General features: G+C 48.9%; 1 protein-coding gene across 1 annotated transcript; it reads left to right on the forward strand.

The window, feature by feature from the left end:
* The first annotated feature begins 14,239 nt into the window (after positions 1-14,239).
* On the forward strand, positions 14,240-26,365 carry RAB25 (RAB25, member RAS oncogene family). Its single transcript, XM_063947064.1, has 5 exons — positions 14,240-14,526; positions 19,570-19,765; positions 21,781-21,977; positions 22,585-22,665; positions 24,035-26,365. Exons 1-5 carry the CDS (start codon positions 14,487-14,489, stop codon positions 24,169-24,171), a joined length of 651 nt encoding a protein of 216 aa, XP_063803134.1. The 5' UTR covers positions 14,240-14,486; the 3' UTR covers positions 24,172-26,365.
* The last annotated feature ends 244 nt before the right edge of the window (positions 26,366-26,609 follow it).

Below are 26,609 nucleotides of genomic sequence, written 5' to 3' on the forward strand. Positions count from 1 at the left end.
GACTGCTATGGGTGAGGGGTGATGGTGCTGGGAAAGAGGTGCAAGGTCAGAGGGGGAACCAGTGGTGGTGCTAGGGGGCACCAGCCAAAATCTTGCCTAGGGCATCATATTGGTAAGGGCTGGCTCTGGTTGGATCCGACGGGGGCGATACCACACTTATCTGCCCTTGCTCCGCCTCCACGTAACCTTCCTCATCAAACATGTCGACACAGCCGTACCGACACACCGCACACCACAGGGAATGCTCAGACTGAGGACAGGACCCCACAAAGTCCTTTGGGGAGACAGAGAGAGAGTATGCCAGCACACACCACAGCACTATATAACACAGGGATTTTCACTGCTAATAAGTGATTTTCCCAATAGCTGCTTTTTTGTATTGATTTGCGCCTAAATTTATGTGCCCCCCCCTCTCTTTTTAACCCGTCTTGTACCTGGATACTGCAGGGGAGAGCCTGGGGAGCTGCTTCCAGCGGAGCTGTAAAGGGAAAATGGCGCTGGTGTGCTGAGGAAGAAGGCCCCGCCCCCTCAGTGGCGGGCTTCTGTCCCACATTTCATGTAAAAAATGGCTGGGTTTTTTACATATATACAGTGCTAGACTGTATATATGTATGTTTTTGTGCCAAAGGTACCTCAATTGCAGCCCAGGGCGCCCCCCCCCCCCCCACAGCGCCCTGCACCCTACAGTGATCGGAGTGTGTAAGTGTGCTGGGAGCAATGGCGCACAGCTGCGGTGCTGTGCGCTACCTTAATGAAGACAGGAGTCTTCAGCCGCCGATTTCGCCGTCTTCCAGCTTCTGTTCTTCTGGCTCTGCAAGGGGGACGGCGGCGCGTCTCCGGGAACGGACGATCGAGGACAGGTGCCTGTGTTCGAACCCTCTGGAGCTAATGGTGTCCAGTAGCCTAAGAAGCACAAGCTAGCTGCAAGCAGGTAGGTTTGCTTCTCTCCCCTTAGTCCCACGTAGCAGTGAGTCTGTTGCCAGCAGAAGCTCACTGAAAATAACAAACCTAATAAATACTTTCTTTTCTAGTAAGCTCAGGAGAGCCCACTAGGAGCACCCAGCTCTGGCCGGGCACAGATTTTAACTGAGGTCTGGAGGAGGGGCATAGAGGGAGGAGCCAGTGCACACCAGATAGTACCTAATCTTTTTTTAGAGTGCCCAGTCTCCTGCGGAGCCCGTCTATTCCCCATGGTCCATACGGAGTTCCCAGCATCCACTAGGACGTCAGAGAAAAGGGTTCTTCACAGTAAGAGCAGTAAGGATTTGGAATTCTCTGCCAGTGATGATAGTAATGGTGGACTCAATCAATAAGTTTAAAAATGGATTAGATAAATTCCTAGCGGAAAAAAAATATCCACGGATACAGCATTTAATTGACATAAAAAAATTATAATACAGGTTGAACTCGATGGACATTTGTCTTTTTTCAAACTCAACAACTATGTAACTATATTAATAATGGCAAAAACATTATCGTCAATGCACAACAATTCACATATAGATAAGTAGAACTAATAAAATAACGTAATACTAAAATATGGCAGTGTGCACTGCACAATACAATTACACCAATAAAATGTCTCTGTACTGTATGTAAAGATTTGCAATAAGTGAATATTCAAAGTTCATATGTTCATTTGAAAAGGACCGTATTAAAAATGAGACACAATAAAATCAACTTACACCCAAAATGCCAGGAGGAAGTGGGAAGTGGATTGGTAAAGCAGCAATTGTCTCACCATTAGGTAAGTAGCATGAAATCCACGTGGGGCCAGGTATGTACCTGCTGGAGAACTGCTAGTGAATACAATTTTGCTCAATACAAATGAGTTGAATTGCCAATTAGTCCAAGCTGAATGTGGTGCTGTAGATCCAGGTGCTAATTAACCTGTGCTTGACTGCAGGACCGGCATGCAGACCACCACTGGTCTTCATAGCTAAATAGAGCCATGCAATCAGGATCTCCTTGATCAGCAAAACATCAAGGACACAATAAAAAGCTTCCCGTGCACACTGTGGAAGCCTCTGTTTAACGTGTGCCGTTATTCAAGTATAACGTATACACAGGTGACGTGGGGCTTACTATGGATAGATAGCCTAGAACAGAGGTTCCCAAACGTGGTCCTCAAGGCACCCCAACGGTCCTGGTTTTAAATGTATCCATGCTTGTCCACAGGTGACTTAATTAGCACCTTAGACAATTTGAGTTAACCATCTGTGCTGAGTCATGGATATACCTAAAACCTGGACTGTTGGGGTGCCTTGAGGACCGCGTTTGGGAACCTCTGGCCTAGAAGCAGAACCGCAAGGTGCAATGATTACCTGATAGCAGTGCCAAGTCCATACATCACTGAGCGGGGAGCACAAAGGGGTACCCAGGAGTGACAAGGACAGCGGCAGCCCTTACAGGAGGGTCCTAATTCTGTAGCCTGGATGGATCCATCATCCCCTACATGAAAATGGAAATAAACTATGGAGCCCATACATTTATCGGTCCCTGACCTGACAATGCCGATTGGATGACATCGATCCTTTGGGGAAATCGGCAAAAAATAGCATGTTAATAATCCCCGACTCCTCATTACTGATTTTTTTTGGTGGTAGGGGTGGGGGGAAATTTGGGTGCTAACTACGGGCCTGTCAGGATTTTAATGGACGGGATGCTGATGTCGATATTCTGACCATCGGAATCCCATCCATCGGTATTACATACTGAACCCGTGAATTTCCCCAATCCACTGACCCCGGGAGAACAGGGATTTGCCCCAGTACTCCCGATGTACGGGTCCCCATTATTGGATAAATGTATTTGCTTACTGGCAGGGCCAGCAACAGAAATCTTGGGGCCCGGTACAGCGATATCACTGTGGCTCCCGCAACCCCCCTTGACTTGGCAGAGTGTGGCTTTAAAAACATAGTGTGTGTGTATATATATATATATATATATATATAGAAGTCCAAAAAAAGAACAGCGGCACTCGAGGATTTAGGTGAAGCAATCAATTTGTATTCAAAAAGATGATTACATAAAAGCCAACGTTTCGGGGCTTACATGCCCCTTTGTCAAGGTGTGTAACTGTGAGAGGTGCAAGAGCTTACCTTATATCCCCGTGGAGTTCAAACGCAGTGCAGGCGTGTGGATGGAGCCGCCGGACTTCCGGTCGCGGCTCTGTGACGTGTGAAGTGCTGCGCCTGTTGCTGTGGTAACCGGAACGCTGGAGACGCTAGCCACAATTGGGCAGTGACCGGGTAGAGGTGCGCGTGTCCATGGCAACAGGAACGCTAGAGTGCTGAGTGCTATAACGGGTGTATCCGTGGGCATCCGGGTTAAATGAAAGTTAGTGAAAAAAAGTGCGCTGTGCTCGCTGCCTGGGTGCATGGGAACCATCACTACACCTTGGGGCACGGTGCGATCCGGGAGCCGAGGGATGAGTGGATGTGTCACAACCTGGTGGGAGTCAGACCTAGGTGGTAGTGAAAATGTCACTATATGGCAAATGGATCGAACGTTTAGGTGTAAACTGAAGTCTCAGATATCATGAGTCCGACTCACAGTCCAGATGAAGCTCTGGTGGGAAATATGACCTGGCCCAATATATGACCAGTGTCATAACTGGCGGCGAAGACAGTGCCTAATGGGGGCTGTGAAAAGGGGACGGGCTTCCACCAGGTCTTGACTACCACGGGCTAGTGAAAGAAATATAAATGAAAACCCTGGGCTGTGTGTAGATAGAATGGTGACTTTATCTAGTAGTGCAGTTCTAAAACGCGTTATGGGGCTGATGTGCACTAAACTGTACAATACAGGCTATAGAAAAATGTTCCATGAGAACTTCTCATTAAGTCCTCCTGGGTTGATGGTACCCAATTCGAAGATCCATTTGGATTCAATATGGAGTAATCTCCGATCCCTGTCCCCTCCTCTGATGTTACGGGGTACGTGGTCGATGATCTGATGTCTCAAGTCGTTCAGTGAGTGGCCCTTCAGGGCGAAGTGCCTTGCAACAGGTTGATCCGATGGTTTGCCTGATAAGGCCTGCTTGATCGCGGACCTGTGGAGGGCCATCCTCTCTCTGAGTGTTCTGATGGATTTGCCCACGTATACTAGATGACACGGGCAGGTGAGTATGTACACTATGTGTGTGGTAGTACACGTAACCACATGCCTGATCTGGTATATTTTTTCTTTATGCGGATGCTTGAAGGAAGATCCCGTAGTCATGTTAATACAAGTGGTGCATTTGGGACACTTGTAGCATCCTGGGGCCTTTGAAAGGAACGTGGCAGGTCGTTGTATTTCGCTTTGAAACCCCGTGATGTCAGAGTGCACTATGATGTCCCTAATGCTTTTACCCCTGGTGTAGCATAACATTGGCCGCTTCTCTCTGAACGTGGGGAGTTTTGCGTCCGAGGCTACTATGGGCCATAAGGCTCTGGTGGCTCTCTGTATGACCGGGCTTGCTGTGTTAAACTGATTCACAAACGGTATCACCGCTTGGTTCCTGCGTGTCGTAGGTTTCAATAGTGATGCCCTCGGAGTCTCCATGATCTCTTTCTTCTGTGCTTGGAGTCTTTGGTGGTCGTAACCCCTTTGTGTGAATTTGTCAATTAGGGTTTCTAACTCCTGGTCGAGGGTAGAGCGGTCACTTATGATCCTGGAAGCCCTGATCATCTGAGACCTAGGGAGCCCCTCCTTCAGGGGTCTTGGATGATGACTATTTGCCTTTAACAGCACATTTTTGTCGGTGGGCTTTGTGAACAAACTGGTAATGAGAGTTCCTTCCTTATTAGTGATCTTGACGTCCAGGTAGTTCACTGATTCGCTACTGATGTTGTAGGTGTATTTAATCGTGGAGGGTCTGTTATTTGCCTCCTCTATCAGTCGTTCAAACCGTGCTCTTTCACCCGTCCAGAGTAAGAACAAGTCGTCAATATACCTGACAAACAGCAAGATGTTTTGTGCTATATCCTCGTCCTCAAAGAATACATTATGTTCCTCCTGGAACATATATATGTTTGCGAATGATGGGGAGACGTTGCTCCCCATCGCACAACCTGTTCGCTGCTGGAAAAAAGCGCCATTGAACAAAAAATAGTTCCTCTTTAAGGTAAAGGTGAGGAGTTGCATGAAGAGCTCTGTGTCGAGAGTGTCCATCTTTTCATTGATGAGAAAATTTTGCATGACTTGCAGGCCTTCACGGTGGGGTATGCTCGTGTAAAGGCTCTTTACGTCGATCACACACATCAAAGTCCCCTGAGGTACCTGTCCTATGTTGTTAATCCGCTCCAGAAAGCTGGTGGTATCCTTGATGTAATTATGATGTTTGGTGATCAATGGTTGCAAAATTCCGTCTAGAAATATTGAGATGGGTTGGCTAATAGACTCTCTTGCGGCTATGATTGGCCTGCCCGGCGGGGATGTGGCGTTCTTATGCATTTTGGGTACCACGAAGAAAAGGGGTACTCGTGGATTAGCCTGCTTGAGGGCTTCGCACAGCTTGGCTGTAAGTAGCTTCTCAGACTTTGCCCGGTCCAACAATAGCTCCAATTCATGTTGGTATTCGGCCGTGGGGTCGTATGTCAATGCTTCATAAGTCTCCGAGTCGGCCAGTTGTCCCTCAATTTCTTTGATATAGTCGGAGAGGTTAAGAATGGCTAAACCCCCTCCCTTGTCCGCTGGCCGGAAAATGACATCCCGGTATGCTCCCAATTGCTTGAGGGCTACTTGCTCCGCCCTGGACAGATTCCGGTGTATAGTGGGTGTCGCTGCAGTGTATTTGGCGACTGAATCGTCCAGTAATCTGGTGAATGTTTGTATAGATGAGTTGGATGAAGGGGGATCAAACATTGATTTATGTCGGGTCTGGTAGAATTTTTCGCAGAAGGAGACATCTGAGGGATCTTGAAGATTAGAGTTTTGAAAGTATTCCTGCAATCTCAGCTTCCTTGAGAAGCGGTGTAGATCGATTTGCCACTGGAATCTGTTAAATGGATTGGTGGGTACGAAGGAGAGACCCTTCTCCAGAACTCTCAGTTCTATATCCGAGAAGGATCTGCTGGAAAGGTTGAAGATTAGGGATTCTTTTTGGCTGCTCGCGCTTTTAATTCGCGCACATTGCTTGCCCCTGCGGGTGGGCGCCCTCTTCTGCCTTGTTCTGCCGGGGCAACCGCTGATGTCCCTAAAGGGACCGGTTGTGCCCTGGCTGACCCATCCGAGTCAAGAAAGACGCTTTCGCTGTCACTATTTGAAGTACCGGCAGTGAAAGATTTTTGCTCCCGCCGTCTTCTCCAGCCTTGTCGGCCCCTGGCGTTGTAGGTGGTGTTTTGTCCTCCCTCGCCTCCCATCAGCCATCTATATACTTTGTTCAGGTCATAGTCTTCTCTGACTATTTGTTGTTTGTTGCGCTTAAATTTAATTAAGTCTCTCCTGTAGTCTTCGCATTGTTTTTGCAGCTTACTGAGCCAGTCCTGGTTGCCATCTGCTTGCAGGACAGGTTTGTGCTCTATCTCTATCTTGGAGATCTTTTCCCTGGTCTGCTTTAATTCTCTGCCCGATTCTTCCACAACCAGCAGGATTAAGTCGAGACTACACTTATTGAGAATGCCTACCCACTTTTTACAGAACTCGGGGTTATACCGCCCGATGGTGGGGACATTCCTCACCCTGAAGCCTCGTGGAATTAATTTTTCACGGTGGTATTCCGACAGGGAAATGCCATGTAGTAAATAGTCGCATTCTCGGCGTTTTAGCTTGAGGAGTTGGTGGTAGACGTCCTCTATGCCCCCTGCACGTTCAGATGCGCCTAGTTGTTCTGTGAAGCGGAGGCGCTCTGCGTCGTCGTCTGTAAAGCTGAATGATTCGCCCAAAACTGAAGGCATCCCTCTGCATCCCGGTGTATCTCCATCGTGCCTTGAGGTGGATGTGGTCTCCATGCTGGATGCGAGTGACTCTTGTTAATGAGAGCCTGGTGCTGGGTGTACACCGCAGTGTGAGTGACTGTGGAACCCCACCTGGACAATAGGGTGCAATGAAAGGTCAAAAAAAGAAAAAGAGATATTGGAGGGGAGGTGCCTTGACCCCTGCTGGCGGACAGAGTGACCTGTGTGCGCCAAAATAGCATATATATCCCAAATGGGACTGGCACTCTCCTGGCTGGCGTTCAAGTACCCCGGTGCCTTCTGTGGTAGCAGCAATGTAGAAGTCCAAAAAAAGAACAGCGGCACTCGAGGATTTAGGTGAAGCAATCAATTTGTATTCAAAAAGATGATTACATAAAAGCCAACGTTTCGGGGCTTACATGCCCCTTTGTCAAGGTGTGTAACTGTGAGAGGTGCAAGAGCTTACCTTATATCCCCGTGGAGTTCAAACGCAGTGCAGGCGTGTGGATGGAGCCGCCGGACTTCCGGTCGCGGCTCTGTGACGTGTGAAGTGCTGCGCCTGTTGCTGTGGTAACCGGAACGCTGGAGACGCTAGCCACAATTGGGCAGTGACCGGGTAGAGGTGCGCGTGTCCATGGCAACAGGAACGCTAGAGTGCTGAGTGCTATAACGGGTGTATCCGTGGGCATCCGGGTTAAATGAAAGTTAGTGAAAAAAAGTGCGCTGTGCTCGCTGCCTGGGTGCACGGGAACCATCACTACACCTTGGGGCACGGTGCGATCCGGGAGCCGAGGGTTGAGTGGATGTGTCACAACCTGGTGGGAGTCAGACCTAGGTGGTAGTGAAAATGTCACTATATGGCAAATGGATCGAACGTTTAGGTGTAAACTGAAGTCTCAGATATCATGAGTCCGACTCACAGTCCAGATGAAGCTCTGGTGGGAAATATGACCTGGCCCAATATATGACCAGTGTCATAACTGGCGGCAAAGACAGTGCCTAATGGGGGCTGTGAAAAGGGGACGGGCTTCCACCAGGTCTTGACTACCACGGGCTAGTGAAAGAAATATAAATGAAAACCCTGGGCTGTGTGTAGATAGAATGGTGACTTTATCTAGTAGTGCAGTTCTAAAACGCGTTATGGGGCTGATGTGCACTAAACTGTACAATACAGGCTATAGAAAAATGTTCCATGAGAACTTCTCATTAAGTCCTCCTGGGTTGATGGTACCCAATTCGAAGATCCATTTGGATTCAATATGGAGTAATCTCCGATCCCTGTCCCCTCCTCTGATGTTACGGGGTACGTGGTCGATGATCTGATGTCTCAAGTCGTTCAGTGAGTGGCCCTTCAGGGCGAAGTGCCTTGCAACAGGTTGATCCGATGGTTTGCCTGATAAGGCCTGCTTGATCGCGGACCTGTGGAGGGCCATCCTCTCTCTGAGTGTTCTGATGGATTTGCCCACGTATACTAGATGACACGGGCAGGTGAGTATGTACACTATGTGTGTGGTAGTACACGTAACCACATGCCTGATCTGGTATATTTTTTCTTTATGCGGATGCTTGAAGGAAGATCCCGTAGTCATGTTATTACAAGTGGTGCATTTGGGACACTTGTAGCATCCTGGGGCCTTTGAAAGGAACGTGGCAGGTCGTTGTATTTCGCTTTGAAACCCCGTGATGTCAGAGTGCACTATGATGTCCCTAATGCTTTTACCCCTGGTGTAGCATAACATTGGCCGCTTCTCTCTGAACGTGGGGAGTTTTGCGTCCGAGGCTACTATGGGCCATAAGGCTCTGGTGGCTCTCTGTATGACCGGGCTTGCTGTGTTAAACTGATTCACAAACGGTATCACCGCTTGGTTCCTGCGTGTCGTAGGTTTCAATAGTGATGCCCTCGGAGTCTCCATGATCTCTTTCTTCTGTGCTTGGAGTCTTTGGTGGTCGTAACCCCTTTGTGTGAATTTGTCAATTAGGGTTTCTAACTCCTGGTCGAGGGTAGAGCGGTCACTTATGATCCTGGAAGCCCTGATCATCTGAGACCTAGGGAGCCCCTCCTTCAGGGGTCTTGGATGATGACTATTTGCCTTTAACAGCACATTTTTGTCGGTGGGCTTTGTGAACAAACTGGTAATGAGAGTTCCTTCCTTATTAGTGATCTTGACGTCCAGGTAGTTCACTGATTCGCTACTGATGTTGTAGGTGTATTTAATCGTGGAGGGTCTGTTATTTGCCTCCTCTATCAGTCAATCAAACCGTGCTCTTTCACCCGTCCAGAGTAAGAACAAGTCGTCAATATACCTGACAAACAGCAAGATGTTTTGTGCTATATCCTCGTCCTCAAAGAATACATTATGTTCCTCCTGGAACATATATATGTTTGCGAATGATGGGGAGACGTTGCTCCCCATCGCACAACCTGTTCGCTGCTGGAAAAAAGCGCCATTGAACAAAAAATAGTTCCTCTTTAAGGTAAAGGTGAGGAGTTGCATGAAGAGCTCTGTGTCGAGAGTGTCCATCTTTTCATTGATGAGAAAATTTTGCATGACTTGCAGGCCTTCACGGTGGGGTATGCTCGTGTTAAAGGCAAATAGTCATCATCCAAGACCCCTGAAGGAGGGGCTCCCTAGGTCTCAGATGATCAGGGCTTCCAGGATCATAAGTGACCGCTCTACCCTCGACCAGGAGTTAGAAACCCTAATTGACAAATTCACACAAAGGGGTTACGACCACCAAAGACTCCAAGCACAGAAGAAAGAGATCATGGAGACTCCGAGGGCATCACTATTGAAACCTACGACACGCAGGAACCAAGCGGTGATACCGTTTGTGAATCAGTTTAACACAGCAAGCCCGGTCATACAGAGAGCCACCAGAGCCTTATGGCCCATAGTAGCCTCGGACGCAAAACTCCCCACGTTCAGAGAGAAGCGGCCAATGTTATGCTACACCAGGGGTAAAAGCATTAGGGACATCATAGTGCACTCTGACATCACGGGGTTTCAAAGCGAAATACAACGACCTGCCACGTTCCTTTCAAAGGCCCCAGGATGCTACAAGTGTCCCAAATGCACCACTTGTAATAACATGACTACGGGATCTTCCTTCAAGCATCCGCATAAAGAATAAATATACCAGATCAGGCATGTGGTTACGTGTACTACCACACACATAGTGTACATACTCACCTGCCCGTGTCATCTAGTATACGTGGGCAAATCCATCAGAACACTCAGAGAGAGGATGGCCCTCCACAGGTCCGCGATCAAGCAGGCCTTATCAGGCAAACCATCGGATCAACCTGTTGCAAGGCACTTCGCCCTGAAGGGCCACTCACTGAACGACTTGAGACATCAGATCATCGACCACGTACCCCGTAACATCAGAGGAGGGGACAGGGATCGGAGATTACTCCATATTGAATCCAAATGGATCTTCGAATTGGGTACCATCAACCCAGGAGGACTTAATGAGAAGTTCTCATGGAACATTTTTCTATAGCCTGTATTGTACAGTTTAGTGCACATCAGCCCCATAACGCGTTTTAGAACTGCACTACTAGATAAAGTCACCATTCTATCTACACACAGCCCAGGGTTTTCATTTATATTTCTTTCACTAGCCCGTGGTAGTCAAGACCTGGTGGAAGCCCGTCCCCTTTTCACAGCCCCCATTAGGCACTGTCTTCGCCGCCAGTTATGACACTGGTCATATATTGGGCCAGGTCATATTTCCCACCAGAGCTTCATCTGGACTGTGAGTCGGACTCATGATATCTGAGACTTCAGTTTACACCTAAACGTTCGATCCATTTGCCATATAGTGACATTTTCACTACCACCTAGGTCTGACTCCCACCAGGTTGTGACACATCCACTCATCCCTCGGCTCCCGGATCGCACCGTGCCCCAAGGTGTAGTGATGGTTCCCATGCACCCAGGCAGCGAGCACAGCGCACTTTTTTTCACTAACTTTCATTTAACCCGGATGCCCACGGATACACCCGTTATAGCACTCAGCACTCTAGCGTTCCTGTTGCCATGGACACGCGCACCTCTACCCGGTCACTGCCCAATTGTGGCTAGCGTCTCCAGCGTTCCGGTTACCACAGCAACAGGCGCAGCACTTCACACGTCACAGAGCCGCGACCGGAAGTCCGGCGGCTCCATCCACACGCCTGCACTGCGTTTGAACTCCACGGGGATATAAGGTAAGCTCTTGCACCTCTCACAGTTACACACCTTGACAAAGGGGCATGTAAGCCCCGAAACGTTGGCTTTTATGTAATCATCTTTTTGAATACAAATTGATTGCTTCACCTAAATCCTCGAGTGCCGCTGTTCTTTTTTTGGACTTCTACATTGCTGCTACCACAGAAGGCACCGGGGTACTTGAACGCCAGCCAGGAGAGTGCCAGTCCCATTTGGGATATATATATATATATATATATATATATATCTATAAGTATGGATGATGTGTGACCACCTTCATAGAGCACGGCACTACCGGTTCGGACGATATATCGGGTGCACATCGGCAAGTGTGTCCCCAGCCTAAGAGTAAGGCTGGGTACACGCTTCGCAATATTTTTAACAATATCGCTCATTTTCACCCTTCTGAGCGATATCGTTTATAATATCGTCCAGTGTGTACGCACTATGTCATGAACGATGCACACTCCCGTGGGTCGACAACGACATTCCCTGGCGTCCATACATGCAGGTCAACCTGGGGATGTCATTGACGATACCATGCTGCCAAAATGCAGCATGGTCTCCTCTCCCCCCCTCCACCGTCATTTGCGGCATCGGCAGGTGCATACACACTCACCGATGTCAGCCCGCAGGGACCGCAGAAAACGATATCGCTGTGCACACACTATCGTCTAGTACAGTGGTTTTCACACGTTTTTGAATCACGGCGCCCTAATGTATCAGAATTTTTTTTCACGGCGCCCCTAGGCCAAAACTTTTTAATTGAGGAATTTAGAAAGAAGCATTACATTAAGTAAATTGTGTCTACGTCGTCCTTAGGTCCAATTGTGTGGCGAGGGACAGGATTCGCTTCTGTTTATCTACATACTGTATGACTGGCAGCACCAGCGCTGGTTTTACCTATTACAGTGACCAGAAATCATTTTAATTGGTTCTGGACCAACCAAAGGCACCCCTGCAAGTACCCTGAAGCCCCTCTGGGTGCCTAGGCACCATGGGCGTGCTCACGGATGGTGCCTGGTATGCACAGGAACCCCCTTAATGTCTGGCACCCCCCTCACACATGCCAGCTGTTGCTGCAGTGATCAGCCTTCACCGAGCGCAATCATTCCTGTCCCCCCACCCGTTGCGCCCGCCGCCCAGCCGTTTGCCCAGCCTTCCGCCCGAGGCCGGTTAACCATTAATTTGGATGGGTGCTGCTGAGCATCAATCAATGAAGTAAATCCTCCTCCCGGCTCCGTCTAACAGCGCAATTTGACGTGATGATGTCATGCCGCACGCATGCCCGCACGCTCTCTTCTCGTCGTGTTCAGCGCTACAGCAAGGCCACAGCCCACACACAGTGTTCCTCTAAGGAGGAGAGGAGGAATGATGACAATGTGACAATCAGTAGTTCAGCAGAGAGACAGACAGAGTGCTGTCACTGCGCAAGTAAGAGACATTACGTTGTCATAACTTTAAATAAACTGCTGCAACTGAGCCTGACTCTAAAAGAGGGGGGGCCAGCCACGGGGAATATACAGTACAGTAAATTATTAATAATAATAGGATCTTAAAAACCTACCGGTAAATCCTTTTCTCGTAGTCCGTAGAGAATACTGGGGTTACATTTAGTACCATGGGGTATAAACGGGTCCACTAGGAGCCATGGGCACTTTAAGAATTTGGATAGTGTGGGCTGGCTCCTCCCTCTATGCCCCTGCAAACGCTATGCCGCCGCCCACTGGGAGTGTATTTTGGCTTAGCAGAAGTGCGAAATAAAGAATCGCAGAGCGGCTACAATTTGTTTTTGTGTAGTTTCAGAGTAGCTCGAAACCTACTCAGCGCTTGCGATCACTTCAGACTGTTCAGTTCCTGTTCTGATGTCACAAACACGCCCTGCGTTCGCCCAGCCTCGCCTGCGTTTTTCCTGGCACGCCTGCGTTTTTCCGAACACTCCCTGAAAACGGTCAGTTGACACCCAGAAACGCCCACTTCATGTAAATCACTCTGCGACTGCCAGTGCGACTGAAAAGCATCGCTAGACCTTGTGTGAAACTACATTGGGGGTCATTCCGAGTTGTTCGCTCGTTATTTTTTTTCGCTACGGAGCGATTAGTCGCAAACTGCGCATGCGCAATGTACGCAGGGCGCCTGCGCCAAGTAAATTAGCACAAAAGTTTGGTATTTTACTCACGGCGTAACAAAGTTTTTTCATCGTTCTGCTGATCGTAGTGTGATTGACAGGAAGTGGGTGTTTCTGGGCGGAAACTGCCCGTTTTCTGGGAGTGTGCGGAAAAACGCAGGCGTGTCAGGGAAAAACGTGGGAGTGTCTGGAGAAACGAGGGAGTGGCTTGGCGGACGCTGGGCGTGTGTGTAACGTCAAACCAGGAACGAAACTGACTGAACTGATCGCAGTGGCAGAGTAAGTTTCGAGCTACTCAGAAACTGCTAAGAAATTTCTATTCGCAATTCTGCTAATCTTTCGTTCGCTATTCTGCTATGCTAAGATTTACTCCCAGAGGGCGGCGGCTTAGCGTGTGCAATGCTGCTAAAAGCAGCTAGCGAGCGAACAACTCGGAATCACCCCCATCGTTCGTTGTAATAGTAAGCCGAGCGTGCGCATTGCGCTGCATATGCATGCGCAGAAGTGCCGATTTTTCACCTCATCGCTGCACAGTGAACGAATGCATCTAGAAAACAACTCGGAATGACCCCCATAGTTTGCAACTAGGACCACCACTCACAAGTTCCGCCACTGTCAGGAATCACAAAGTACTGTCCCTGAATTCTTTATTCTTAATCTTTTATGTTTTCTTTTTGTAATATCTGATTAATTGAAATTAAGTAATTTTCAATAAATGGCCCAATTCAGATTTTGGAGCAAATTTAAAAGAGGAGCAATTTGCAGGGGAAATATATACTGAAATTTACAATTAAGATAGAACACGCTCTTCCTAGCTGTAAATCTCTCTTCACATTCTAAATCTGCCCCACCTGCAGTGCAGCATGGTTTTACCAAGGTGTAAATTGCTCTTTTGTTGCTCTATGTTCCAGCAGGGATGTGGTTAATATAGGGGTGGTACAGTAGCTTCACTCAGGTAATTACAAGCCCAGAGGATTCAGCATTACCTGTTCAGCCTGAAAGGTGACACCCAATTAAACTCCGCCACCAACACGCCCACTGACTCACATACCCGGAAACCTCCCTCCACCTGCCCTTCTCTCGGTGCACCAGGTATGCGAGGAATCCCTTCCGACACCTGCTGCATACTCTGGGACACAGGGTGCTGGTGACAAACCGCAGAAAGGTGACCACACTGCCCCGGAGAACTGGGACACGCCAAGTAAGCGGTAGTCGCGGCAGAGGGACGAAACTGGTACAGGGGGTCGATGTGCAGGAACAGCCATGAAATCGGAAGAAGAAGATTATAACTTGGTGTTTAAAGGTAAGGCCGTCCGTCACTGCGCGTAACACACCTGCTGTTAACCGTCTCACTGCCGCTGAGGGCTACGGGCAAAGATTTGTGGCTGCAGATGCAAAGTCTCAGATTTTTAGAACGTTGGGAAAATAAGCTTCTTCCGACGTAGGACAAGCCTCTTAAAACTCTTTTTGCTCATTGCTGGGACATTAGTCTACACTCTGGGAAACATCCCTGTAAATAGTCTGCATACTGACATGTTAGGGCCCAGGACAAAACAGATGACAGAGGCCCCAACATACACGGTTATTATGGCCTAGAATCAGTCTTGTGTTTACCAGGAATAGAAGACAGCATTAAAAAAAGCAGCCGCCTTGGGCACATAACGCAAATACTGAATAGGGTGGATTTATTTCCAGCCACAAAGCAGCAGAGCCTGCAATCAGCGTGATTCCTGAGTGTGTTCTGCATCAGAAAGTGCATGCTACTGGGTGATGATGTCATGTGTAGGTGCGGGTAGACTATGACATTCTCGATGGTCCACTCCAAACACCTTGCCACTCCTCTGCCTTTCATGGCATCTTGGGTGGTCATTCCGAGTTGTTCGCTCGCTAGCAGTTTTTAGCAGCCGTGCAAACGCTATGCCGCCGCCCACTGGGAGTGTATTTTAGCTTAGCAGAAGTGCGAACGAAAGGATCGCAGAGCGGCTACAAAATATTGGCGCTACGAACTGTATCATGCGGGGAGAAAATGAAACAGACTCCACCTACTGATGTGCAAGGATTGTGAATTGCGTCATCGTGCATCGATGGGCATGGCGTCGTGATACAACTCCCTGCAGGCTTCCGCCGCTGTGCGACAGCAGGTTGTGCATCGTCATGCAGTAGTGTGGGACTGTACTGACGCAAGATGCGGCGCTGTGCTCTTGTTGCACAAAAGATCTGCTGCAAGGTGCAAAAATAGCTTTGCAGCTACACGTGGGATTATGGAGAAAGACTGCAGCAACTTGAACAGGTAGTTACATGGGAATACATAGGAAGTCCCGGCGATCGGGATGGCGGCAGTCACATGACCGACATCGGCATCCCGATACTGTAGAACCTGACATCGGAGGGGGTAAGTACCCTAACCTTCCAGGAGTGGCGGCTACTGCAAATCCTCAGGATGTTGGGGTCTGCGCAGGCGCAGAAAGGGTCTTGTGATATTGTTTGCTGCAGTGTTTGGGGGGGGGGGGGGCAGCACCCAGTACAGCTCTACAAAACAACGGGAGTGTTGCCCCCATTTTGTAGGCGTGATGGGTCCAAGGTCTGCGTCGTTAGATGCAGACTTACTGGGCTTGGATGTCCGGATCCGACGGCCAAACTGAGTAAGCTTCAGCTTACATGGGCTGACCGGTGCCTAACACTGCAATCGGATGGTGATCTGAGGCTGCGTCCTCACGCAACAAGCTGATCGCACGTAGCAACTGTTTGCTGCTCGTGCGATCAACTAGACGCTGCCTATGGGGGAGTGTATTTTAGCATAGCAGGGTGCGATCGCTTGTGCAGCCCTGCTATGCTAAAAAAGTTTTGTGCAGAACAAGACTAGCCCTGCAGTTACTTACCCTGTGCGATAGATCCAGCGATGAAGGTCCCGGGAATTGACGTCAGATAACCGCCCTCCAAACGCCTGGACACGCCTGCGTTCGGATCTCCACGCCCGGAACGCCTCCTTGCTGTCAATCTTCCTCCGATCGCGCTAGCGATCACTTTCTTCTTTCTTCTGGTTGTTGCCCGGCGACGGCTGTCGCTGGGCAACGACGCGCATGCGCATTGCGGAGCGCCGAGCATTTCCGACCCGTTTGCATCGCAGTGATGAACCGCTCAGTGCGAACGGGTTGGAATGACCCCCTATATCCTACAGATGCCTCCTGCTACATTTGCACTTTAATTACACAGCCGCTTCCTTGTGGCTGTGCAATTCTTTACACACATAAATTAGGCCCTACGCTCAGTAAATTGGATCAAGTTATTCAGGTTGGTAGAAAAAGAAAAGAAAAAAGGTGTGACGCCCGTCTAGTGGTTATTAAAGTGTATAAACGCACCACTAAATAGCAGATTATTGGTCACACCTGACCCAACCCTTCTGCTCCTGCAGGTAAATAGAGTCTTTGATCTTTGACTTCCTTCCGCAGCTCTCACTTGAGATTGTTTGTACTGTGAGGCCGGGTACCCGTCCAGCAGTCCAAGGTTTAGAACAGAAACCGGTCTCCTATATACTGTAAGTGTAACTAGAGTCGATGCGGTATATTTATTAAAGTGCGGGTTTTTAGAAGTGGATCAGGTTCTAGAGAAATGTTAAGTAGAATCTGATTGGTTGCTATAGGCAACAGCTCCACTTCTATAAACTTTAGTAAATATACCCCGATGTGTGCAGTATGCTTTGTCCCAGTTAGGGAGGCCAATCCCGGGATCGGGATCGGCAGGATCCCGGGATTTGGGCCCAAAAATGCCGGGATTTGAATCCCGGGATTGGAGCTCCCAATCCCGGGATTCAAGGGATTACAGTGCGCATGTGCGGGAGGGTGGGTGTAAGTAATGACACTTACTATTAGGCGGGCGGCCGCGGCAGCCATAGACAAGCTGAACGCGGCAGCACTTCAAATGTAGCGCCGGCCGCCAGCCAATCAGAGCTGGCGGCTCGGCAGCCAATCAGGGAAGCTGCCGCAGCAGCGGCAGCCAATCAGGAGCCACTGCTGCGACCGCTTCCCTGATTGGCTGCCAGTCCGCCAGTTCTGGTTGGCTGGCGGCCGGCGCTTCATTTGAAATGCTGCCGCGTTCAGTGAGTTCATGGCTGCCGCGGCCGCCCGCCTAATAGTAAGTGTTATTACTTACACCCACCCTCCCTCCCGCGCCGCTACCAACCCTTCCGCGCCGCTACCAACATCCTCCCTCCCGCACCACTACCTACACCCACCCTCCCGCAATGCTACCTACCCCCTCCCTACCTCCCGCACCGCTACCTACACCCTCCCTACCTCCCGCACCACTACCTACACCCTCCCTACCTCCCGCACCGCTACCTACACCCTCCCTACCTCCCGCACCACTACCTACACCCCCCCTACCTCCCGCACCGCTACCTACACCCTCCCTACCTCCCGCACCACTACCTACACCCTCCCTACCTCCCGCACCGCTACCTACACCCTCCCTACCTCCCGCACCACTACCTACACCCCCCCTACCTCCCGCACCGCTACCTACACCCTCCCTACCTCCCGCACCACTACCTACACCCTCCCTACCTCCCGCACCACTACCTACACCCTCCCTCCAGCGCTGCTCCCTACAACCTTCACTGGTCCCTACTGCAATCCCGGGAATCCCGGGATTGACCGTTTTTCAATCCCGAATCCCGGGATTGAAAAAACGGCCCGGGATTGGCCTTCCTAGTCCCAGTATAGGAGGATGGACATGAAAGCAGCAGATTTCCATGACCTTTCTTCCCTGCCCCGAAACTGTGATCCTTATCAGGAGTTTGCTGACGAAATCTATTTACCTATCAACTGCGCTTTACCTAGAAAAATCTGTCCTGTAAATATCAGTGTAGATAAAGCTACTTTGGCCGACTGCTTCATCTCCGGCTCATCCATGTTTAACCTGTCTTGAAGACAGAAGACAACAGGCACACCGACACTAATGAAATACACAATACCGTTTTACCATAGTCTAAACGGTATCCAGTCTTTAGGTCGACACTCATTAGGTTGACCACTATTGGTCGACATGGTCCCTAGGTTGACAGCAAAAAGGTCGACATAAGTTGTTCAACTTCTTTTTTTTTTCATTTTTGAACTTTTAATACTTTATGATCCACGCGGACTACGATTGGGAATAGTAACCCGTGCCGTGCGCAGCGAGGCACCTTGCCCGAATATGCGAGGGGATACGGAGCACTAATTGGGGTTCCCGGTTACTTTACGAAGAAAACGACACCTCAAAATTTTTAAAAAAACTCATGTTGACCTAATGACTGTGTCGAGCTATTTCAGGTGTCGACCTAGTCACTGTCGACTAATAGTGGTCGATCTAATGACAGTCGACCCTACGATACACATCAGTCTAAACAGCTAGTTTCGAATTATTTTGTGGATCCAGCTGCTCACCAGCGGCTGAGGAACTACATATCTCCGCATGCCCTGCCACTTATAGTTCCGCAAGATCCATAGCCTGGCTGGGAGGCTATGTGACATATAACAAGTGAGACAGAGGGTGTGCCTTAAGACATGTCATAGCACAAACTATATTTAGGGTGGGAACCTCTATAGGGAATGACACAGATTCTTATTATCGGCAAGATTCAGACTCTCCTGGGACAGAGATTGCTACAGTAGCTATTAATGAGTAACCAGGCTAGTGCACAGGTGACTCAATCTCTGCCTCATTTTCCCTTTAAACAGAATGCAATTCTTTATCTACTCAATGAATAAAATAATTATCATCAGTCGTCGCAAAATAAACAGATGAAATAGGTGTACTGAAATGCCCCAAGCATGGTAACTGGTGTAGTCTAGAGCAGAGGTTCTCAAACTAGGTCCTCAGGACCTCACACAGTACATGTTTTGCAGGTAACCCAGCAAGTGCACAGGTGTATTCATTACTCACTGACACATTTTAAAAGGTCCACAGGTGGAGCTAATTATTTCACTTTGGTTTCTGTGAGAACTGCAAAACATGCACTGTGTGGGGTCCTGAGGACCGAGTTTGAGAACCACTGGTCTAGAGAACATGACTTTAATAATAATTAGTATTTCAAAAAAGGTGCTGTAAACCCCATAATCCAATCAAACGTTTGCTTTAATTTTGTAATGTACAATGTGATTGGTTGCTAAGGGTAACATTGAGTCCTATGCACCTGCTTTCATAAATGTTTATCCAGCAGCAGCGCCACCTACTGGTCCGATAGAGAAATACTCACAGATTAATTCTATTTCTGTAGCATTGTCTGTCGAGTTTGATTACTTTGTTTTTACCGCCAACCTGGCGTTGTTGTTTTATTGTGTTGTTGTTGTTTTTTTTTACCCCTCAGTGGTTGAGATTGGAGAATCTGGGGTGGGTAAGACCAACCTGCTCTCCCGATTTACCAGGAACGAGTTCAACCATGACAGTCGTACCACGATAGGCGTGGAGTTCTCCACCCGCACTCTGATGCTGGACGGTCATATGGTGAAGGCGCAGATTTGGGACACGGCCGGACTGGAGCGCTATCGAGCCATCACGTCGGCGTAAGTACCAATCCTAAATATCTTTTTTGTTTTAAACCATAACGATAAAAGAAGCTCAGTCCTTGTCACACACACGCCCCTGCTATATATTTTTGACCCATCACCCAAAAATTCTCTTATTTTCCACCTCACGCCCAGATTTATATATGGAACATCGGCAAAAATAAAACAATTTCGGGCAGTCCCCCGAACCCACGGAAGGGTGGCCGAATCTCCCGTATCATGCCCACTTCCTACTGAGGAAAATATAGGACTCGGGGGTTCGTGGTTCGGTATAGAGGAGGTGGGGCTAATTTATGCAAATCCACGTCTACTAGCCCCACCTCCTTCCCTCGGATCTGCAAATCACAGCATTTTTCCGCAACGGAAGCGGGGCTTAGTGACACAATGGCTCGTCCCTGCCGCCCATGAAGTGTCCTGTAGTGCCTCCTCTCTGGACTTCTCCTGGAGATGAGACCATAAAAGCAGGCAAGTGCTACGATCATTCACACTGACATGCGGGGGGACGCCCAGCACAGAGCTAGTCCGCCCCGCATGTCAGTGCCGGGCCCCCGCAGAAGTGCAAAGGCATCGCACAGCGGCGATGCCTTTGCACTTCAAGAGTAGCTCCCGACCAGCGCAGCTTTAGCGTGCTGGCCGGGAGCTACTCGTCGCTCCCCGTGCCGCATCGGCTGCGTGTGATGTCACGCAGCCACTGCGGGCCGCCCCCCGTTCGTTCACGCCTGCGTTGGCCGGACCGCTCCCACGAAACGGCGGCCAAGCGCCACCGTTCCGCCTCCTCCCGCCCAGCGATCGCCTCTGCCTGTCACTCAGGCAGAGGCGATCGCAGCCCTGCTATGGCCTACGGCCGTCTGGCATGCGCCTGCGCACTACGACAAAAAGCAGCGAGCGAACGGGTCAGAATGTCCCCCATAATCGGAGCTCCTCCATACACTACACGATATATAGAGGTGATCTCCTTTCCCTGCACAAAGTTGGCTGAATGGTAGTCAGGACCAAACTGCACTCTCCAGACTGTTCTCCAGCTGTGAACGCTTATCATAGAGGTCCAGACACTGAATAATAATTGCTCCAACCAGTAGTTTGGTCGACTGGCTTACATGATTATTATGCAGTGTGTGGCCAGCTACAATTGTATGTAATTCCTCTGTGCAGACCATGAGAACACCCGCGGCTATATCTCCCAACTGTCCCGCTTTCTCACCGCCGCGGATGAATAGACGTGCCAGTCACTAATGCATACACCTGTGCACCTGCAGGGAGAGATGGAAAACATGCTCTGTGTGTCCCGAGGACAGGATCTGAGAATAGCTGGTCTATGGCAAGGCATTAGGGTCTCCCCGTAAAGTATTGCATTGTGAGAGGATAAGCACATCTCCATTCAAGTGATGGGAGAGTTTTTGAGGAGATAAAGGGGATGTGGGTAAGAGACAGTATACAATGGAACTGTACTGCATGTTGATTTCTGCATGCAGACATGTCAGAACCATCATCCAACCTAAGTAAATCCTACAACAAGAATATGTTATGTAGTCAACCTTACTTACCTTAGACACAACTGGCTAAAAAAACAATAGGGTAAGTATTCCTTTAAATGTCCATAAAGGATCACATTATGTGGCCTGCTAACTGTTGTGGAACTACCAGTACGTGCATGCCCTGCCAGCGACCAAATAGAATTAGCAGTCTGCACTGTCATGAATAATGGTTCACTCCACACTAGCTGCTTCAGTGACATGTACTCTGCTAGTGTTCATTCTAGCACCCTGCACCTTTCAAATCCTGTGCAGTTCCTCTTCCCTGCCTGGGGTGTTGCTCTCTGCTCTGGTGCTTCTCAGCACACACAGGTCTCTATCACAGCACTGAGTAACAGATCAGAGTGTGCTGAGAAGCACCACAGCAGAGAGCGACACCCCAGGCGGGAAAGAGGAACTGCACAGATTTTGAAAGGTGCAGGGTGCTAGAATGAACACTGCTCTGCGGGGAGGTTCCTTAACTCGGGGTCCTTTTCTCAGTTACTACAGGGGGGCGGTTGGTGCTCTCTTGGTGTATGACATCACCAAGCATCAGTCATACGACAGCGTGGACCGGTGGCTGAAGGAGCTGTATGACCACGCCGACGCCAGTATCGTGGTCATGCTGATTGGAAACAAGTCTGACCTGACGGAGGAAGCTCGAGAGGTGCCGACCGAGGAAGCCAAGATGTATGCAGGTAACCAGGTGGAGAGCGCTGAAGCTTGGGGGTTACCGTCAGCAGCTGCCATGGTCTGTACACAGACTTACTGGCGATGATCCATTCAGCCGTGGCGCAAGTGTTATCTTGGCTGATTAGCATAAAAAGTAGAGTCTAGCGTGGAAGACAGATTATCCGTGGTCTGAATGACATTGAGCGCAATTCAGGACTCCAATCATGAAGACTAGAGTTCTAAATTATTATATGAACAGATTTTTAGGCCGGGTTGTACTGAAGTCCAAGTTCAGCGGCCGTGAGGGGTTCTTTGTTTACAGGAGCAATCATTTACAAGGCACGGTTTAGGCTTGTAAATAATTGCCCCTTTAAAAAAAATTCTGCCGGCATCCCACCCAACTCGAAATTCACTATATCCAGCCTATATTGCGCGATATGAAAATACTTTAGGATGCCGCTCCGCACTCGCAGAAATCCTGACGCTTAATGGTTCTGCTGTGAAAATTATCCAATTGTTATTCACCTTGTACTCTGTATCACTAAAGCTAGGCATCGTCTTATATTACTGGTAATTACCAGCATTCTGACAGCCAGACCCTTCTCATGTATCCACTTTCCTCCCCTACAACAGACAATAATGGATTGTTATTCATGGAAACGTCTGCACTAGACTCGACCAACGTGGAGCTGGCGTTTGAAACGATTCTCAGAGGTGAGGAGAAAGTCAGAACATGTAATCTATGGGCACTTAGATGGGACAGGACAAGCAGCGTGTTATAGGCTGGGAAACAATGGTCTCATAATGATTTTCTTCACAAAGAAATGCTGCACCAGCACCAAATTCCCATTTACCTGTGCACTCCACAATCATTCACCGGGTCACCAGCTACTGTGGCCGACATATAGCCTCATCCTATCTGTGTCTCACCAGCTCCATCTCTCAATGTTCTCTACAGCCTCATCTGTGTGTCTCCAGCCTCATGCCTCCCCCCAGTGTCCTTCCAACCTCATGGATGCTTCCCCGTGTCTCTACGGCCTCAGCCTACCCATGTCTGCAAAGGCTCATGCCCCTCCCGTGTCTCTTCATAACCCCATGTCTCTCCCGTGTCTCTCCACAGCCTCACGCCCCTCACGTGTCTCTCCACAACCTCATGCCCCTCCCGTGTCTCTTCATAACCCCATGCCCCTCCTGTGTCTCTCCACAACCTCATGCCCCTCCTGTGTCTCTCCACAACCTCATACCCCTCCTGTGTCTCTCCATAGCCTCATGCCCCTCCTGTGTCTCTCCACAGCCTCATGCCCTCCTGTGTCTCTCCACAACCTCATACCCCTCCTGTGTCTCTCCATAGCCTCATGCCCCTCCTGTGTCTCTCCATAGCCTCATGCCCTCCTGTGTCTCTCCACAGCCTCATGCCCTCCTGTGTCTCTCCACAGCCTCATGCCCCTCCCGTGTCTCTCCACAGCCTCATGCCTTCCTGTGTCTCTCCACAACCTCATACCCCTCCTGTGTCTCTCCATAGCCTCATGCCCCTCCTGTGTCTCTCCATAGCCTCATGCCCTCCTGTGTCTCTCCACAGCCTCATGCCCTCCTGTGTCTCTCCACAGCCTCATGCCCCTCCCGTGTCTCTCCACAGCCTCATGCCTTCCTGTGTCTCTCCACAGCCTCATGCCCCTCCCGTGTGTCTCCACAGCCTCACGCCCCTCCCGTGTCTCTCCACAGCTTCACGCCCCTCCCGTGTCTCTCCACAGCCTCACGCCCCTCCCGTGTTTCTCCACAGCCTCACGCCCCTCCCGTGTCTCTCCACAGCCTCATGCCCCTCCCGTGTCTCTCCACAGCCTCACGCCCCTCCCGTGTCTCTCCACAGCCTCACGCCGCTCCTCTGTCTCTCCACAGCCTCATGCCCCTCCCGTGTCTCTCCACAGCCTCACGCCCCTCCCATGTCTCTCCACAGCCTCACGCCCCTCCCGTGTCTCTCCACAGCCTCACGCCCCTCCCGTGTCTCTCCACAACCTCATGCCCCTCCTGTGTCTCTGGAATGAAGCATCACTAAAGTTACCCCCACCCCTTCCTTCCTTTGCAGAAATCCACAAGAGAATTTTAAAGAACAAAGGAGTGACACCAAAGGACAACACTGTGGTCATCTCTGGAGAAGCTCCCGCAAGTCAATCGCAAGCCCAGACTACAGCAACCAAGAGATCCTGCTGTCAGAACATCTAAATGTGAGGAGGCCACCAAGGAACCATCTACTCCAAAAGGGGCCCGAGAGAGGACTGAGAACAACCAGATCACACAAAACGCTCATTGTGGTCTTTCGGAGAGATGGAGGAATAGGAAGGAACCACTGCTTGGGTACTGAAGCCAAATCACTATAATGATACGCCAGGTGCTCATTCACTAATTTGAAATTCTTTATTATGTTAACGGACGCTTGGAAATTAGTCATTTACCAACTAGGATTGGCAACTCCAACGTAAACTCTACTACGAGTAAACCACGACTCAGTCTGAAAGCATCCCTGCCATATTCTACTCCTTCCACAGAACCTGGTTCTTTCCAAGGTGCTTCTGCGATTGCCCCCATCATGATGCTCTTATTCCCAGTGACCCACAGTTTGGTGGCAGTGGCTTTGGGTTTATCCATAAGGAAATTAGGTGCAGACATAGGGGCAGCGTATGACGGATACGCACGTGTAACTTTTGAAAATGTCATTTGAAATTACGTTTATTTATCAATAGGCCTTTTTTATTTTCCGTTTGCAAATTTGGACGATGACCTTCTTTAAATATGATTGTTTTGTTTGATCGGTTGTCCAGAAAAGACTAAACCTAAGCTGTATACAACAATGGCTTGCATCGCTGTTTTTACTGCACCGGCACAGGTCAGAGAGTCATTGAGGCTGTCTACAGACAAGGGTACTCCCATCACCGAAAGACAAGGGTACTCCCATCACCGAAAGACAAGGGTACTCCCATCACCGACACCTTATTCAAGAGTTTTCTGCAAATCTTATTTTCTATTTACAGCATGCATGTGTCGCAATCATATCACCAACATATCCAGACACTTCTGCCTCCCAGTCATGGATAAGCCTAGGTGTATAGAGTTAGACCTTTAAAATCATTCTGGAAGTGAGGTGTTGTTAAATTAATACCAGGGATACCACATTCAGTAATATTTAGGAAGGATGCCATTTATCAGGGGGTAATATACTCCATAAAGGTTATGTGCCATATTTGATAATTTATAAGAAACAGAGAAGGTGTCTTCTATTCCCTAGCAATAAGTAATTAAAAGGCCTTACAGATCAGTCTAATGGATATTGTACTTAGAGGATCATTTACACCAGGCATGTCCAAACTGCGGCCCTCCAGTTGTTGAGAAACTACACATCCCAGCATGCCCTGACACAGCTTTAGCATTCTCTGACAGCAAAACTGTGTCAGGGCATGCTGGGATTTTTAGCTTCACAAGAGCTGGAGGGCCGCAGTTTGGACATGCCTGATTTAGACCCTACAGTTTGCCGATTTTGGCAAACTGCGCATGTGCAGCGGCCGTAAGGCCACACAAACTGCGGTCGCCTACCCGATGGATGCGACCGCAATGTGATTCACAGGTGTGGGCGTTTGCGGGCGGTGGGGGGCAGGGTCGAACGGGGGTGGTCCGGGACGGCTGCGTGACATCACAGGCAGCCACTCCGAACAAAAAAAAATCGCTGCCGACAGCTTGACGGTTATGCTGCCATGCTGCCATGGGTCAATTTTAGTTCTGATTCGTCCGCAAATAGATTGTGAACGCATCAGGAGGCGGCCCCCAGCAAATACAGAGATAAATACAGTTCTGGGTGCGTACGCAGCCATCTGCGTTCATCTCTGATAACCCCCTGAATGCAGAGATCACAGCAGGACAACAGAATTTAATTCCTGATGACATAAATAACCGGCTGAAATGCAAAGAAAAAAATTAGAGATAAAATGCATTTAGTAAAGGGTGCAGGAGAATTATGTACAAATCAATGAATTAATGTCATCTAAAAGGAAAAGACCCTATTAATTATAGGATAATTACTTTACTAAATGCATTTTTTGTATGGTGTACGTATTGTTGTTTCATTCACGGCTCTGACCCTGACCTATTCCAAACTGTTCTGTATGGGGATAAGTTGTGTCTCTCCGGTGACCTCTTGTGTTCATTCTGTGCAACTACTCCTATTGAGAGCTTCCGTGAAGACAGACATTGCATTGGGTTTTTCTTGATGTTTGTCAAACTTAAATATGGCGACTCACTGTAACGCTTTTATGACCATTTTTCATTCTATTTGCACATTTCAGGCTCTCAGTATATAAAACAATTTGCACTGATTTTATTATGTTTCCTGAAATATAATTCATTATAGCCGACTTGTTTCAATAAAAAAAAAAAAAAAAAAAAAGTTTTATACTTGAAAAATAATTTTACCAGCAGTTCTGTCGGTTTATTATTGTAGCAGATTAAGTAACAATCCCTGAGCATTTTCCAAATGTTATTTTCATACTATGTGTACTGCTCATATTGTCATGGCAAGCAAAGGATGAACCTGCCCCATTACAAGTAGCCTTAGTCAATAAAAAAGGTTCATATTTACTGGTCATGGCAAAAAAGTTATCCAGCATATAATG

Source organism: Pseudophryne corroboree, chromosome 12, assembly GCF_028390025.1.
Source record: "Pseudophryne corroboree isolate aPseCor3 chromosome 12, aPseCor3.hap2, whole genome shotgun sequence".
NCBI lineage: Eukaryota > Metazoa > Chordata > Amphibia > Anura > Myobatrachidae > Pseudophryne > Pseudophryne corroboree.

Excerpts from the sequence above, each read along its gene's own strand:
- RAB25 (XM_063947064.1), top strand. The coding sequence starts at position 14,487 with ATGAAATCGGAAGAAGAAGATTATAACTTGGTGTTTAAAG. Across the intron at positions 14,527-19,569 it reads TTATAACTTGGTGTTTAAAG|TGGTTGAGATTGGAGAATCT; the intron begins GTAAGGCCGTCC and ends TTTACCCCTCAG. Across the intron at positions 22,666-24,034 it reads GTTTGAAACGATTCTCAGAG|AAATCCACAAGAGAATTTTA; the intron begins GTGAGGAGAAAG and ends CTTCCTTTGCAG.